Below are 18,410 nucleotides of genomic sequence, written 5' to 3'. Positions count from 1 at the left end.
TTTTTTTTCCTTTGGGCTCTTGTTGGATGAGATTCCAGACCTGTTTGCCCAGTCACCAAGAATTAAGGCCCACCGAGATGATGTGCCATGCTCGAGGGGTTTGTAAGTAGGATGGCTTGCTCTTCCTGTGCAGTTCTGGTTGATCACTTCAGAGGACAGATAAAGAACTACAAAAAGCAACTCCGGGGAAAGTCTACGACCTAGTCATAACCTTGACTTTTCCAAGAGTTTCATTCTTTACATTTTTTTTTTTACTATAACTGAATTAACTGTCCCTGGTTGGGAAAAAGAATCTAAAATCAATACCGATTGCCCATAATCAAAATGACAAATGATCTAACAGTAATCTAGCAAGAGTTCCATGATTTAAGTCCTACTGTCAGCTGCTGTCCTCCTCTGGCTAGTTTTTCTATGTATCTTTTTCTCCTCGTTTTTTTCCCCTACTCTTTTCCTCAGCATTTGATGCAGTTTCCTTTTCCATACGCCATAATCTAAGAGCACAGCGCTGGAGCTGCTGTTGCGCCATTAGCCATGACATCTTTTGGACGGTATATCTGTAACTAGCGTGGGATGATATTACAATGCCCCTGCCCTGTAGAGCTTAAGCAGGGGTACAGGAAGGCGAAATGACTTGCTCAACGTGGCACAGCGAATAGCTGATAGGGAAATCGTTTTTAGGGTTATCAGTTGGCCCTGGATAATCAAGGCCGGGCTGAGCTAGTCCTGGTTTGGTCCAGTTATAAAATCGATGTTCTTAAAGCTATACACCACACCTTTCTATGGCATTTAAGCGAGCTAGGAGTTTCTTGGAAACATAAGGGTTAATGTTCAATCTATCCGGATGTAGTTAGAATCTCTCCCCACTTCCCACCCCACCTTACCCCCTGCCTAGTAAAAGCAAGATCATTTCAATCAGGGCCCACCACATACTGCAAGAAAAATCCTGGTGCAAGGCTTCCAAACATTCTGTCTTTGTAGTTAAAACACATTTCTGCATGTGGAGTGGCACGGTATTTGTGCCTTTCCATTCACACACAGGTAAATCATTGGCTGACGTGCTAATTAAGACCCTAGAAGATCACCCGATACTATTGGTGTGGTATTTTCTTAAAAGCAAGAGTAAGCAAGGGGGACCCACTGGCTTATATTTTGCCCAGGGCCTGCTGGTGCCTCGGTGCCTTCCAAGAGGACCCAGGCGTTAAAATCACTCCAGACAAGAAGCAGTCAGGTGAAGGCAGGCCCAGATCTCTCTCTCTCGGGTGTAATTACATTTTTCCTTTTTCCCTAGGTCTGGTGTTCCACTACCGCCCTGCCAGCGACCGATACGCGCTGTCATTCCAGGAAGCGGAGCAGGCGTGCCGGGACAGCACCGCCGTTATTGCCTCGCCGCAGCAGCTCCAGGCAGCCTTTGAAGACGGCTTCGAGAACTGTGATGCGGGATGGCTCTCCGACCGCACTGTCAGGTATGGCCATGCCACCCCAGGGAAAGGGGGAAAGTAAGAGATTTGCTGACCTTTCCAGCCAGGGCAGATTCTTCGCAACAGCTGTGGGCGGGTTGCTCTTAAATCAGGGAATGGGTTTGAGACCCCCCCCCAACTGCAGAGCGGTTCACGCTTTTATTCTTACGTCATTATAACGTAAGACGTTTGCCATTGTCGATCGCAATCTTTGCCGGCCTTCCTTCTCCTCGTCAAACGAGGAAGGACTGATGAGGAGAAGCGAGCGCCTTGGCAAATGGTCTCCCACTTGTCAGGCGCCCATCTCTCCCCCCTCCCCGGGAAGATGCGCAGTGGGGTGCGCACTGTCATCCGATGCACGCTTCATTTCATGCATTGAGCCATCTTTGGCCTCAAAAGGAAGGCCCGGCAGGAAGAAGAAGATGGAAGCCCAACCAAAACCAGAGAAGGAAAATCAGTTTTCTGTGGCACGTTTGCAGTCTCATCGGTCTTTGTCATTTCACTGGAAGCTAGTCAGACATATTTTTGCTAAATTACAACAGCGTAAGAAGAAACTGTCAGTATCTATCTCCCATCTTTCACTCTCACACAATGAGATTTTCTTTTTTTTCTTTTTGTTGTTTTTTGCAGTTTATACAACATTTTCTCTGTGTATTCTCCCTGAAATTTGCCTTTTTAAGAGCGGCTTTTCCAAACGTTTATCTTGCAATCCCTAAGGGGGTTCAGTCAAGGATGACAACTCCCTGGCGTGCAAAAACCATCATTCCATGGCCCTCAGTGCAGCTTTCCCAGGAGCTGAACCCATACTAATGGGCTATTTACAACAGCACCCAATGGACAAAATATTTTGTAGGATGTTTACTAAAGTAGATTATAAATGGTGTCTTTTTGGTTCTCTACCTGTAGTATTCCATTAGATGACCCCCTATAAATGAGTGACTAAGGTGCTTTACTTTCCATGCAGATGAAACTCCTCGCCTTTCTCTCTGTAGCATTGTGCTTATGTAGTAGAGTCAATTAGCATCTGACACTGTTCAGGAAGGTCTAAACTGTTTGTGTGATTAACAGACCACTTGCACGCAAACTATGGAAAGTAGTTAATTTTCACTTTACAGATGATACCATGTTGAGCTCTTTACCCATAAATGCAGGCTTGTATTTTTCTGCACTTGCTCAGCTACTGTGTGTATACTTCACCCCTCACAACTGTATGCCGGGCTTGTATAGAAGCTTCTGGAATGGAGAGTGCTGCACAAGGTGTTCCCCTCCTCCATCCCCCCCCCCCCCCCCCCGAAACTACTTCAACTAAGCAAAAGAGGATTAGTTCAGTTGGCTTCCATCTTGTAAACTGTTGTAAGACAGACTGAAGACATCACACCTTCTGCACACATACACCCAGAGGGCTGGGACGGGACTGCCTCACTCTCTCACTACGCTCCTAGCTAGACCATTATCATCTTCTGCACAGGGTGACTGGAAACAGGGTTATGCATAAACTATACTTTTCAACCTCTCTTAAATTCGGATCTCTCCTATGTATGTAATCCAGCCATGGTATCTTAACACAGAAGACAAAGTCACCTGAAAGCACTGCATAATTAAGGCTCCTTCCTTTTTTTTTTTCTTTTTTTTTCTGACAGATATCCCATCAAACTGCCCAGGCCGGGTTGCTATGGAGACAGAAATAGCCTTCCCGGAGTCAGAAGCTATGGAGAGCGAGAGCCCGAGGAACGCTATGATGTCTATTGTTACGCCAGAGAGCTCCAAGGCAAGGATGAGGAGATGGCAGTTTAATCATCGATTTTAAAAGCATATACAAGTTTCTGAGGGTCATGGGAGCCCATGACCATACTTTGTCTAGTTCCTTCCTTTCTTTAATGATCCAACATTATCAGCAGGTGGCTGCCATTAGGTAAAATTAGAGGAGTCCTCTCCTATCAATAATATCAGGCTAGACCCGTTACTTTCTCTCAGTCATATAATAATATATAGCTAATCATGTCACTTTGTGTCAGCAGTATGTATGTTACTTTCAGTATTACATAGCCTGTTACATCAGTTCCTTTCAGTAGTCTACAGCTAATACGTCACTTCCTGTTCAATCTACTTCTTGTCAGTAGAATGCTACTTATGTCACTTCCTGACACTTGAGTGTGCGGAGTGACATAAATGTGTCTTAAGATGGACATCACTGTATTAAGTTTTTTTATTTATTTATTATTTATTGAAATTTCAAAAATATTTCACAAATAATCCTCTTTGCTACAGAAACATGATACATCAAATAAGCAACAAAACTAAACGAAAAGAAAAAGGGAAAAAAGAAAAAATACATTTCCCTTACTACTCATTGTATCCATTAGGCCCCAATCTAAGGGGGAGGTAGATTTAAATCGAGGAGAATATAAGAAACATATACTTGAAAAGACATAGCATAACACGGCTACATATATTTACGTCAGAACATTGGTCACAGCAGATAGTATCATTTTCCTTGACTCAATAAACTTTTTAAGTTGTTTCGGTGAAAGGGAAACAAAATTATCTCTTCTGAACTTAACCAGACATTTGTACATGTATCTTAAAAAAAAAAGATGCCCCTAAGGCCACGGTATCCTGCCTCAAAGCTAAAAAACCCTTCCTTCTTTCTTGAGTAGTCTTGGAGAAGTCCGGGAAAATTCTCACAGGTTGTCCCATAAATAAAATATTGGATTTTTTAAAGTACTTGTTCATAATTGCGCTCAAGTCACTATCAGTTAAAAAGGTAACCAGTAGCGGAGCTCTTTCTATCACTTCATAATTGGAAGACTCCAGATAATCTGTAAGGTTGTTCAAATCAACAGCCAGTATTTGTGTTTGAAATCCTAAACCAGATGGTAAAAAATATACTTTATCCAAGGGGGGGATCGCTTCCGAAGAAAATTCAAGAATTTCGAGGAAAAATCTCTTTAGAATAAAACGTGGTAATTCCCCCACCACCCTTGGAAAATTTAGAAAACGCAGGTTTAGGTGTCTCAGCTAATTTTCAACATAATCCTTCTGTTCAGGATATCGCCATCCTGAATTAAAGAGCTTTGTACTCCTTTAATTGCTTTTATCTCTTCTTCTATATAATTAAAATTTTTCTGATTTTCCTGGTTTTGAAGCTTGTTGAGCGCCAGGCCATTCTTTCTGACGCTTATGTCCAGGGATACAAGAACACTTAGATTTTGGTAGAAAGCATAATTTTTTATTGATCAATATAAGTATTCTTGGGAGATGCTGATGCCATTTCTCTGACAAACTGACTACCAGCATCTCATCGTGTACAGGAAGTGATCCTTCTTTTATAGATAACATACAATATCATGGAAGATTCTAGAGTGCGTGACTACCTCGAGGATAATTTACATAGGTTGTCATGTCAACAGCATGATAAGATCATCCCTAGCTACCCCTGAGTATTGCTCCAAGGTGAGGCCCATTTACCATCACTCTCTAGATAGTCCTTTGTTCTGTTAGAATCTTGCTGGTCAGGGTAATTAACACATATGAGGCTGTGTTTATAGAAACCCCTCAGAAAGAGTGCTCCATTGTGACAGTATAGCCTGAAGCTCCCTCCTTTGGCTTCTGCTTTGTGTGACCCTATGACTAGGCATCACCTTATGGAGCCAGCTTGACTGCCTGTCCAGATGTCCTGGGAATTCTGCAAGTCATTCTCAATAAGTCACTTAGAGTTCATACCGCCAGGACACGCTACGCAGAGGATTGTGGGGCATTTGCCTTTCTCCGTGTTGGTTTTCTGTTCAGGCACACGCCTCAAACTGGTTATTTTTACATACTGTTTCTAGTTGTCGTGATAATGTAGAAATCTTGAGAGAGCAATCAGAAATAAGCATTACCCATATATATAACAAGGTCCCATATTGAATCAAAGGTAACTATGGCTGGTTTCTGGATCAATGCGAAGGTTGTTTCTTCAGGCACCATCAGCCTCTCACCTTCTACTCCACTGCTTGCTCCATAAGATATTTCATCAGGGGGGAGCCCTCCTGGTCCTCCCGTTGCAGTTTCCAGCCTTTCTGGAACGGTGTTGTGCCCCCCGGCCGCGCCCTCGGTGTCGGCAATGTGAGAAACCCCTCCGGGACTCTGGCCGACAAGCTGCTGCGGCCCCTCCCGCTCCTGTGGTGGAGGCCTAATGTCAAGCAGGCTCAGGGACACCTCAGAAGCTGTGGTGAGTTCTCCTCCGCTCACCCCAGCTGCCGGAACTCCTGGCCCCAAAGGTGAAGCCATTGCCAAGCATTGCACAATCGTTTGTTGCCCGGAATGAGGAAGGGTTCTGAGGGAAAGATTTTCACTTTCCCCTTTCTCTTCGCCGGCATTTTAAAGGTAATAAATTCGCGGAAACAAGGTTACAGAAGAGCACCGAGCAGAGCAATTCTGGCGTTAAGCCGCCATCTTAACTCCATCACTGTATTAAGTTTAATCTGATATATATTATTCTGCTTTCAAGCCCAGCCAGTTATTTTCACCAAGTTAAAAAAAAATATTCCTCCCTGACCCCGTGAAGATGCTTAGAGCAAAGTTCTTGCTCTCCATTACAGTCTCAGTAAGCCTCAGCATCCAGTGATAGCGTCGATCACTGTGGGTTCCTCCAACTCATTCCCATTTACAAATACCTTCCCTTTTTTACTCTTGGAAATTGGACTCATGACTTTTACAAATGAATGAATGCCTGTAAATATCAGAACATCGCATTTAAGCTTCAGTTCCCAAACAACCGTGTTGAAAGTAGCTGTGCAAAAGCAAGCCTGTTCCACCGGGGCAGAGATTTGAAAAGATGAAACCCAGATGATTTACTTTTATGTTTTGTGAGCCAGCTGAATAAATATGATGCAAAAGTCATGGGGGCGGGGAGGGGGGCGTCAGGCGCTTATCTATAAATGGCATCCAGGTGTCCTTGCCAAAGCCTGCACCTTGGTGGGAAGAGCCCTCTGAAGTCGTGATGTTTCCCTGACCACTTTTGCTGCAGGTGGCAGGGTTATTGGAGGCAGTGCCCAGCTACATAAACCTGACTCTGAAAGCTGAGGGGAGAAGGGGATGGGGGGGGTGGGGGGGGTCTCCAGTTAGCCACTGCTGAGCTGACCTGCACTGGCTTGGGAGAGAACAGTGAAAATGCAGGTGGGCGTGCAAGTTGGCCTATACCAGTGTGAATATTTTGCAGAGCCTCAGCCCAGGTCACTACGCAAAACTCTGCAAGAAGTGTCTGCAAGGTTGGCTACGGCTATGGGCCCTGCAGCAGGGGGGGAGGAAATAAAACCCTGGACCCTGAATTACTTCATCCCTGTGCTTCAAAGGAAAGCGAGGTTGTTTACCTATCACAGGTGTTCTCCGTGGACAGCAGGACAAACAGCTGCACAGTTTGATGGCACCCAGTCAGGTATTGCTCTCTCCTAGCTTGGAAAGTTACTGAAGCTTTCCTGAACATGCATGGTCTCTTTGACACCCTCGCACCCCCCCGTTCTAGCTCATTCTTTGGGACAGATTTAGGATTTTGCCTTCTCTTTGACACCCTCGCCCCCACCCCCTGCTCCTGAAAGGGTCTCTTGCAAGGTAGCAGAGAACTGTTCTCTGCTGAATGAGATTCAGCAGAGCTGGAAGGCAGCACATCTCAGCCAGTCTGCTGCCCCTAAACGTTTACCACCCTAGGCACAGGCTTAATGGGTGTTTATTGACAAATCCAGGGCTGCTCATTCTATTTCCTAGCTAAAGCTATTTGTCCTGCTGTCCACAGAGAATGCCTGTTACAGGTAAGCAACTTTACTACATTTAGGGATTGCTTAGCTGAGGGCTGTAGGTGAATGGATTATGTCGGTGTCGACCTCTTGCATCCTTTTTTGTTTTTGTGCTTGTTATTTATTTACTTTTCATGTATATTTATTGAAAAGCCAAAACAAGAATATAGACAATCTCAACAGCTCCACAGTGAATACAATTCCCTCATGTATATCATATATATTGATGACGTCCATAAAAAACTTTCCTTTTTTCCATATTACCCCCCCTCCCTCATGTTGGACCACCATAGTCCATAAGAATTTCAAATGTCCCGAAATTTACTCAGCCTATTCCTTCTAATTGCCGTGAGCTGCTCCATCTTGTACACCATGTCCAACCTTCGAGACACTCGAGCTAAGAGCCGAGCCATCCTTTTTCTTCCAGTTAACTGCAACGGTACATCGAGCAGTCTGCTGATTCATTTCATATGAAACTTCCTCAGAAGCCACACTGAATAAAAATATGATAGGATCCCATCTTAAATGCCTCCCCGTTAGAGACTTGAACAAACCATTGAACCTTCTTCCAAAATGGCGCTATTACCCCGCACCCCCACCTCCGTCCCACATCCCCTCCAGCAGTGACCTGACACATTATTATACATTTTATGTAGCCTATGAGGGGTAAGACACCATCTGTAGGACACCTTCAAGCTGTTTTCCGTTAAGAGCACAGATAAAGACGTTTTTACCACCGAGCCCCTGATATCGTCCCACTTCTTAATGTTTAATTCTATTTATAAATCTCTTTCCCAGCCCAGCTCATGTCGTATTTTAGTCTCAGGTTCACCGAGCACCATCTTATACACCTTGGATGTCAAGCCCTTTAAACTATTATTCTTTGAACACACAGCATTTCCATTTCTGAAGCCCTATTCACTAGAGCAGTGGTTCTCAGCAGGTGTGTCGGGACACACTGGTGTGTCACAGGGCCAGCAGATGGCTGCCTCCTTATCACTCTGGGTGGGAGTTGGTTTAACTTCTCTTACATTGGGCCTGATGGGCGGCTACTCTCCCTTCTCTTCTTTCTGGCCCAATGGGAGGCTATTTCCTCCTTCACCCAGATCAGAGGGAGACGTTGCCAGCTCCTGCTGTTCTGGGCCCCATAGGGATGCAAACTTTATCTTCCCCTACTGAGTCTGAGAGTGATGCTGCTGATCTCTTCACCTTGTGGAGGGTGGGGGAAAGGAGGTTAGGGATGCTGGGAAGATGAAGGAGGAAGGAGAGGGAGTGTTGGGGACTACTGAGTAGGAAGGGGTGGGAAATGGTCAGGATAGCTGGGCAGGCAGGGAGATGGGATGAAGGGGGGGAGAGAGGGAGCACAGGGAAGAGGATGTGAGGGTCAGGAATGCTGAGCAGGGATTTGAGTGTGAGCAGATGATTGAAAGGGAGTAATTGGGAAAAGTGAAGGATGATGGAGGCATGGAAGGGGAGTGACTGGGTGCAAGAGCCATAATATGCCAGGTTTAGGAATGTGCATTTCTTCTGTTTGTACTTTGTATAGTGTAGAGGATATGTCTTTCTGTTTCTAGCTCTCCGGTTTTGCACTGCATGCACAGTGGCTTTTTGAGGTTTCCATTCCAGTTTTTATCTCCACATTTGTAATTTGTGATCTTTTATTCTGTATTTGGAGAAGGTCGGATCTGTATATATGACTGAGGTGAGGTATTTTACTAGTAGGTATGGATTTGTGTCGATCTTCTTTGTTGCGTTTCTCATTCTCAGAAGACATGCATTGGTGCTGCACTGCTGCCTTTTCATAAGAAGTTCTTGGAATTCGTATTGCAATGGTATGGAAGGTTTGCTACACATGTGCTGAGTGGGTTTTGATTTTTTTTCAAATTTTGTATTTTACAATGTGCCTGGTAGTAAAGGAGTTTGTGCTTCTGTTACTGAGATAGCACCAGAATCAGAAAATCTTTTTTTTATATGGCGAGTTGTATTTGAAATACCCTACGTCTGCTCTGCATCCATTGTTTAGGGATGAGGGGGGAGGGCGAGGGTGGGTTCCTGTGGATGCAGAATATATGTTTGCATTTAGCCCCGTGGTGGTCCAAGTGTTCAGTGTGTCACACCTGTAAGCATTATCTGCCAGGTGTGTCCCAAAAGAAAAAAAAAAAAGGTTGAGAACCGCTGCACTACATGAGTGTTAGGGCAGGCAGCAGACAGAATCCAAATCCAGAAACCAGGCAGAGGGGTCAAGGCCAGACAAAGATGAGGACAAGAACAAGGCTCACACGGCAAGGTGACCACAAGGCAGGAACAGGGACCGAGGAGAACATGGAGGACCGGGGAAGACAGCACAAACTAGAGTAGAGCAACAAGAATCACAACTCACCAAGCCCGTTGCCGAGGCGAAGAGCAGGAGGAAGAAGATTGGGCCCCTTACGTATTCGCTGCCACTGATGTCTTGCCCCGGGACTTCCGGCGGCAGCGCACAAGACTGGGATTGAGCAACGTGCACACACCCGCTGCGCAGGCAGGAAGGAGCTTCTGCCACTGCCGGCAACGGTGTCCGGCATGAGGGGCCATGAGAGCCCTTGCAAGTCTCATGCCGCGCTGCTGGCGGCGTTCGGTGCGGCAGGAGGACGTCAGCGTTGGGTAAGTCCTGCGGCGGCTCTTAACAATGAGTTTGCCCAACATTATGAAGAGGGTATTGACAAACTTGAAAGAATGCATATAAATCTGCATCAGTGAAACAAAACGTTTCCTTCAAGTTTTCAAAATTTACCACCACGCCATTTGAGACCAGCTATCCAAGAACCACTAGCCCCAAACATTCCCATTTCTGATAAATCTCTTTGTACACCCAGCACAGATCCTCTATTATAGCAAATAGGTATTAAGGTGAGACCTTCCCCCAAGATAAACCATTGTTGAGAGTATCTGTCTCATATCCTTAAGTATGTCTAACATAAGGGTTCTAAATCACTCCAAACCTTTGCTCTACCCAGGGATATACACTCAGAGGCGCCCCATGCACCAATTCTTGCTCTATGTTCACCCATTTTTTGACAACTCCTCTCTGTTGCCACTCCACAAAAGCCCGCGGTTGAAATGCTGCACAATACTTGTCCACGTGAGTTATACCCAAACCCCCTATTCCCTTGGACCATTATAAAATATGACGACTAACTCTTGGAGGTCTATGCCTCCAAACGAAACTCAAGAATTTCTTCTGAATTTGATTAAGCATCACCTTTGGCACCTCAATGGGGAGTGTCTGAAACAAATATGAAAGATGAGCTAACACATTCATTTTTAATCCCACGACTCTGCCTAACCATGAGATGGGTTCATTATTCCAGAGCATCAGATACCTATATATTTTCTTCAATAAGAGCCCATACTTTAACCCCAGCAATTGATGCCTGTGTACTGAAAGATTAATGCCTAAGTACCTGATGGCTTGAGCCACCTACTTGAAAGGGAATTGCCGTCTAATTGGCTCTCTCTCTCCAGCTGGGACTGTTATGTTCAGAATATTGGACTTAGTATGGTTTACCTTGAAACCCGAAATTCTCCCATACCTGTCTATTTCCTGCATTAGAACCTGTAATGACTCTGCAGGTCTAGTCAGCATAAAACAACACATCGTCCACGTAAAGCGATATCCGATACTGCTGAGATCCCACCCGAATTCCCGTAAGGGTCTGAGAACGCCTAACATTGATACAAAAGGTTCCATAGCAAGGGCGAAGAGCAACGGGGACAGTGAGATATAGAGTCAACCCTGATATCCCTCCAGCTCCCCTCTCGCCCTATCCAATTGCTGCCAAACCCTCTGTGAACCAGTCTTCTTATGTCGTGATTCAAGGGTGTCGGATCTGCGCCAGTAACTCCTCCACGTTCCTCCCCCTCTCTTTCTTTTCCCCAGGATGACCATGATATCAGCTTACCTCGAATAGCTTCTTTCAAACCATCCCACACCATAGTCGGTCGGACCTCTCCATTTTGATTATCCTCTAAATTTTCATTTAGCGCAGCCTTCACTTTTCTAGCAATTGTCTCATTGCGTATAAGCGCATTGTTAAGTCTCCAGAGATTGTGTTCATCCTGCAGGGACGTCCTCCCAGGGAATACCCACACTGGAGCATGATCTGACCAGGTTAGTCACTCAATCACTGTCCTTTCACCTTCCCCATCAAAGAGTTTTCTACCAAAAAGTAATCCATATGGGGAGTAGGTCCCATGCGGGTGCGAATAATTATTATGTGCTCTCCATACATCAATGAGATTCTGCGATTTTAACATATGCAATAATTCGTTCCTCTGCTTCTTACGTCCCACCCCCGTGGATGCCGAGGAGTCTAATTCTGGTTTCGTTACCAAATTAAAGTCTCCCCCCCACTATAAGAGGACCTTTAGCACTCAGTGATATGTGCTCAGCACCCTGTTCATAGAAATGCCCCTGGTCAGTATTTGGGGCATACAGGTTTGCAAACGTAATTACTGCTCCCCCTAGTTGAACATTAACAGTCAAATATCTGCCCTCCTCATCTTTGTAATATTCACCCAGGACAGCTTTCAGTGTTTTCCCTATTAGAATCCCCACTCACCCCTCGCTTGAAGCAAGTAGCACATGCTCAAAATCTTTATGTCCCAAATCTCTCTTGTCCCGTTTACGGAAGTGTGTCTCCTGTAAGAGGATAATATCTGCCCACAGTTAAGAAGCTTCTTTAAACAGTAGGTTCCTCTTTATATAGGAATTTAACCCCTTAACATTATAAGAAAGTAATTTTAATGCCTTCCATCATGTACCGTTGGAAATATTATGAAGTATATCACTGACAGACCCAACCCCTGTTACGCCTGTCGGTCGCAGACGGCTGCGACCTCTCATGCTCACCTCTTTTTTAGGAAATCTGGGAAGAATGGCGGTCTCTGCTAATCACCGCCAACCTCTCTGGCAATTCTCGGGACGGCATGGGCGCTGGCGGCCCGCCATCTTGGACCCGGAATCACCTAGGCGCGCACACGCAAGGGCCTCTTTTGAACACGTCATGGCGGGAACTTCGGGGGTGTCCCCTCCCGATGACGTCAGCCCACTATTGTATTTAACCTGACCGGCCCTTGCCTTCTTTGAGTTAGCAAGGAGTTCCGTTTTGCTGAATCCACCTCATTCAAGGTCTTCCTGTTCCTGACTTTGGTCTTGGCATCTAGCGCTCTGAGTACCTGCTCCTCGGAGGCTCCCCTGCATTCCTGGCTATTCGCTCCTCGGAGGGTCTACCTGCCTGACTGCTACTAGACCTGCTTCTCAGGTGTCTCTCTCTCACCAGGAACCATCTATTGTGAGTACCTCTACTGACTGCTACTATACAAACTGTATTGAAGATTTCACACGGTTACCCCGAGCCTCGGGCCACTACCGCCTTTCTTCAGTAGAAGCTATTCAGCCTTCCTGCTCTGCAGAGTATCCACACACCATCTACGGAAGCCACTTCCGGGTTCTGGCATCTCTACCAGTTCTTCAACATCTATGGTACAGACATCCTCGGCATACCCACGCCCCTGAGACTGCGCCTGCTGATGGTGAGGCTCACAGGGCTCCTCCCTGTGGGCGGAGACACCTCTCATCTCAGCCCAAGGTTCACATTCTTACAAAAACATAACAACCCCCTCTATATACCCATCCCTCTCCCTCTCTCCCACTATTCTCCAATTCCCCCATTTCCACCCATTCCACAAAAACCCTCCAACTCTTTGCTCCAACCACCCACAGCAAAGATAGTTCTGGGGAGGGTAACCACTACCCAGATGTCACCCAAAACCAACCTGGACCCTTACAGCATAAAAGCATCTCTTAACATGCCAGCAATAACATTTCAAAATAAACAAATATGAATGCTATACCAATCCATAGCCCCCTCTAACACCCTCCTCCCCCCCCCAGTTTTTGCCACCACATATATATCTTCCTGATAAGGGGGGAATTATTAACTCCCAAATGCGACCGTTATGCAGACCATGAAGACCGCCCATTGCCACACGGTGTCCTCTGGTTATTCAGTCCGGGTCTTCTGAAGTTGCATTTTTCCCGTTTTTTTTAACAGAATCCGTTGCCATTTTGCAAGGAGTCCCCAGCCCCGATGTCGCTCCATCCTGCATCGGATGAACCTGCGGTGGTTGGATTAATCCCGCCTTCTGCAAAGCCTCTCTCGCTTCATCCACCGCTCTCGCGCTGCAGGGCTCCCCTTCCATAGCAAACAGAATGCCAAATGGAAAAAGCCATTTGTATTTCACGTTGCCCCGTCGCAATACCCCCGTTATCTCCTTCATTTCCCGGCGTCTAGCAAGCGTGGCAGCTAAGTCTGCAAAGAACTCAATTTTATGTGATTCCCACTGAAAGGCCCCGCCGGCTCGTGCAGTCGCCATTATTTTTTTTTCTTTCAGCTGGAAATCACTGAAGCGCACTATTATGTCTGTGGGGAGATTCTGGTGCTTAGGACCTCCCAAAGGATGAGCCCGGCCGACCTGGATCACGGGCTCCTCCATCTCCGTCTCCCCAGTGCCAGCCAGCACAGCCCTGCACATTCGTCTCACTACCTCTGCACTTCAGGCACTCCTCTGATACGCAGATTATTTCTGCGCTCTCCGTCCTCCAAATCCGCTATTACATCAGAGAGACCCTCTTTCCCTTCTTTCAAATCCAAAACCAAAACCTCTTTTTTGCAGTTGTTCAGCTGGCATGACTTGTTCTTCCCGGCGCTGTTCACTCTCAGCCACCCAGGCCCCAATGTCATTCATTTCTCCTCTCAAGTCATTCATCGCCTCCAGCATCTCCTTTTTTTTAGAAGAAATAAGGTCCCGTGTAAGATCTTTGAACCATGCTGTCATCTCCTCCCGGGTCGCGCTCTCCCTCTGTGAGGTAGTTGCCGCATCTCGGTCACCCTCCTCCTCCGAACACGAGGGAGAACTCTCCCGCACCGTCTTCGGGCCTGCCATCCGCCGGCTTGGCGTCCTGGCCGCCAGAAAATAAGTTTTGATTTCAGCCACTTTTTTTTTACCTCATCGCCCTTATCGAGCAGCTATGGAAACCATAAAATGTTGGGGATATTGTCTCTGAATGTTCCTTTTAATAGCTGATTTCAGTGGAGCAACGGGTCCAAGCTTCCATCTTAGCCTATGACATCCCTCACCCCCCCTTTTTTTTAAATTTTAAAATACTTTTTAATATTGCTTTTCTAAAGCTACTGTCTGCATTTGCTTCTCTATCCAAACAGTAAATGTTGTGTAAATGTAGATATCATGGGCCATGTTGCTGCCTTACAGATTTCTTGCATGGGTGTGTTGTTAACGAACATAAGAACATAAGAACAAGCCATACTGGGTCAGACCAAGGGTCCATCAAGCCCAGCATCCTGTTTCCAACAGAGGCCAATCCAGGCCATAAGAACCTGGCAAGTACCCAAAAACTAAGTCTATCCCATGTTACCATTGCCAATGGCAGTGGCTATTCTCTAAGTGAACTTAAGATCTGAGATCTGCAAATAAAGCTCTACTAACTGTCCCCTCTATCAAATCAGCACATCTCACGCAAGTAAGGGAAAGAGCACTGTGGCTGGCTGGTCCTGTACTCTGGAACTCCATGCCACTTGAAATAAGACTACAGACAAATCTGAAATTTTTCAAAACTATCTGAAAACCTGGCTTTTTAAACATGCATTTTATAAAGATAAAGAAAGGAGAAAAAATAGTTGAGCTATAAGGATGCACCAAGTTAGAAGTTTTTAGTAACCTACATAAGCATATTACTGTTAAAATCAAACTGCCTAATTTGTTCCTAACAATCAGGTTAAATTTACACAACCTAGTTATTATTTTACATTGTTACAGTACTATGATGGCACACACGAGTAATTTGTAATCTATACCACCCATATTTCTCTTTATCGTGCCCTTCTGTAAACCGTTGTGATGTTATTTAACTTAACGACGGTATAGAAAAATTTTTAAATAAATAAAATAAATAAATAATAGCAGGTGAACCTCCAAGAACTTATCCAATCCTTTTTTAAACTCCGCTATACTAACTGCACTAACCACATTCTCTGGCAACGAATTCCAAAGTTTAATTGTGCGTTGAGTAAAAAAGAACTTTCTCCGATTAGTTTTAAATGTGCCCCCTAGTCTTTCTACTATCCGAAAGAGTAAATAACCGAGTCACATCTACTAGTTCAAGACCTCTCATGATCTTAAAGACCTCTATCATATCCCCCCTCAGCCGTCTCTTCTCCAAGCTGAAAAGTCCTAACCTCTTTAGTCTTTCCTCATAGGGGAGCTGTTCCATTCCCTTTATCATTTTGGTAGCCCTTCTCTGTATCTTCTCCATCGCAATTATATCTTTTTTGAGATGCGGCAACCAGAAGTGTACACAGTATTCAAGGTGCGGTCTCACCATGGAGCGATACAGAGGCAATTATGACATTTTCCGTTTTATTCACCATTCCCTTTCTAATAATTCCCAACATTCTGTTTCCTTTTTGACTGCCGCAGCACACTGAACCGACGATTTCAATGTGTTATCCACTATGACGCCTAGATCTCTTTCTTGGGTTGTAGCACCTAATATGGAACCCAACATTGTGTAATTATAGCATGGGTTATTTTTCCCTATATGCATCACCTTGCACTTATCCACATTAAATTTCATCTGCCATTTGGATGCTCAATTTTCCAGTCTCACAAGGTCTTCCTGCAATTTATCACAATCTGCTTGTGATTTAACTACTCTGAACAATTTTGTGTCATCTGCAAATTTGATTATCTCACTCGTCGTATTCTTTCCAGATCATTTATAAATATATTGAAAAGTAAGGGTCTCAATACAGATCCCTGAGGCACTCCACTGCCACTCCCTTCCACTGAGAAAATTGTCCATTTAATCCGACTCTCTGTTTCCTGTCTTTTAGCCAGTTTGCAATCCACGAAAGGACAATCGCCACCTATCCCATGACTTTTTACTTTTCCTAGAAGCCTCTCATGAGGAACTTTGTCAAACGCCTTCTGAAATCCAAGTATGCTACATCTACCGATTCACCTTATCACATGTTTATTAACTCCTTCAAAAAGTGAAGCAGATTTGTTGAGGCAAGACTTGCCCTGGGTAAAGCCATGCTGACTGTGTTCCATTAAAACCATGTCTTTCTATATGTTCTGTGATTTTGATGTTTAGAACACTTTCCACTATTTTTCCTGGCACTGAAGTCAGGCTAACCGGTCTGTAGTTTCCCGGATCGCCCCTGGAGCCCTTTTTAAATATTGGGGGTTACATTTGCTATCCTCCAGTCTTCAGGTACAATGGATGATTTTAATGCTGTCGATGTGGCTGCTGCCCGTATTTGATGGGCTCTGACTGGCCTCGGAGGTTCCAGATGCAGAGCTTGTAGCAATGAGATATGCACTGGGTCAGCCACCTAGAAAGCATCTGTTTTTAATCAGGATTTTCCCTGTTTTTATTGCTTTCATATGATACAAATATGTGAGTCACCTTTCGGGTATGGCTCTGTTCTTTCTAAACAGAGCAGGAGAATTCTCCTGCAGTCTAAAGACCGCAGAGCTTACTCCTCAGAATCTGATTGTGGCCCTCGGGTAGAAAGCAGGCAAAATAATGGTTTGGTCAATACAAAATTGGGATACCACCTTAGGCAGAAATATTAGGTGTGTTCTTAGTACTATCTGTCTTTGAATACTTGAGTGTACAAGGAGTACTGATTAAGGCTTGAAGTTCACTTACTCTTTTCACTGTAGTGATTGAAACTAAAAAAGAGTTCTTTCCAGGTTACCAACTTTATGTCAGAGCTTGCCAATGGAGGATGCCTCAGCTGATTCAGAACTATATTCATATCCACTGAGGTATTGGTGCTTTGGGAGATTTAGGTTAAATAAACCCCTAATGAATTTTATTACCATAGATTCTGTGATATTGGTTTTCCGCCTGCATAATTGTGATATGAAGGTATAGAACTCAAATGTAGACACACAGAATTTGTTTTTAATCCTGAGTCTGATAAGTATAATAAATAATGGAGGATGTTTTCAACGGGGGCCGTTGACATTATACCATTCTGATAATATATGCATTTCCAGTTGTCGGCTTCCTGAACGCCAAAAGGACTCTTCACTTGGTAGGGAAACCCCCCCCCCCACACATTTCATGAAGATGTACAGAGAAGAGGGTCACCCTAAAATGGATCAGATTGAGTGAGGGGGGGTCACTGCAGTACACAGCTGTAACTGTGCCCTTACCGGCTCACCTCGTGCAAACTAAGCCATCAGGAAATGGAGGAGACAGAGCTAGCGTGGGGAGGGATAAGCAGGAGCTCAGCCGAATATCCACCGACAAGAGCCGAATATCCACCGACCTCCCCTCATGAGAATAAAAGCCAGTCGCAGTCCCCGCACTTGCCTCGCCATTGCACAGCCCAGACATGTCGCAGGCCAGAGTGAAATTAACATTTCTCATCTCCCATGCCTTTCTTGTATGTTATGATGAAGTAAAACGCTCCTCTTATGCTTAAGGTTTAATGGTCGCATCACTTTAAGTCTTGTGGTTCATGAATACTTGCTGAAAGGCTATAACTGTGAACCGGGTTCTGTCATACAGGCCGATACAGTTAACCCGCGTTTGGACGCGTGTTTTCGATGCGCTAGCTTTACTCCTTATTCAGTAAGGGGTAATAGTGCGTCGAAAACGCGCGTCCATCCCTCGAAACTAATAGCACCCGCACAACATGAAAATGCATGTTGATGGCCTTATTAGTTATTCTCGCGCGATTCAGTAAGTAAAATGTGCAGCCAAGCCGCACATTTTACTTTCAGAAATTAGCACTTACCCAAAGGTAGGCGCTAATTTCTGCCGGCAACCGGGAAAATGCACAGACCTCCCCTCCTTCCTTGAGCCCTCCGACTTAATATCATGACGATATAAGTCAGAGTTCCGCAAAAGTTAAAAGAATTAAAAAGAAAAAAAGTTAAATCGGCCTGTGGCTCGTGGGTTGAAAACCAGATGCTCAATTTTGCCAGCGTCCGTTTTCCGACCCATGGCTGTCAGCGGGTTTGAGAACCGATGCCGGTAAAATTGAGGCCGTCAGCAGTCAAACTTGCTGACAGCCGCGCGCTCCTGTCAAAAAAAGAG

The 18,410-nt window shown here is 45.1% G+C and overlaps 1 protein-coding gene across 1 annotated transcript in view; it reads left to right on the top strand.

Annotated features, from left to right (window-relative positions):
- NCAN (neurocan) overlaps positions 1 to 18,410 on the top strand; it is a 143,234-nt gene that overhangs the window by 47,814 nt on the left and 77,010 nt on the right. Inside the window, exons 3-4 of the mRNA XM_029613553.1 lie at positions 1,289 to 1,463; positions 3,098 to 3,225. Coding sequence (XP_029469413.1) covers positions 1,289 to 1,463; positions 3,098 to 3,225 — 303 coding nt within the window. The remainder of the gene's footprint in view (positions 1 to 1,288; positions 1,464 to 3,097; positions 3,226 to 18,410) is intronic.

This window comes from Rhinatrema bivittatum, chromosome 8 (assembly GCF_901001135.1).
Source record: "Rhinatrema bivittatum chromosome 8, aRhiBiv1.1, whole genome shotgun sequence".
NCBI lineage: Eukaryota > Metazoa > Chordata > Amphibia > Gymnophiona > Rhinatrematidae > Rhinatrema > Rhinatrema bivittatum.
The sequence above is the reverse complement of the archived record's forward strand: the minus strand, read 5'-3'. Positions and strand labels throughout refer to the sequence as shown.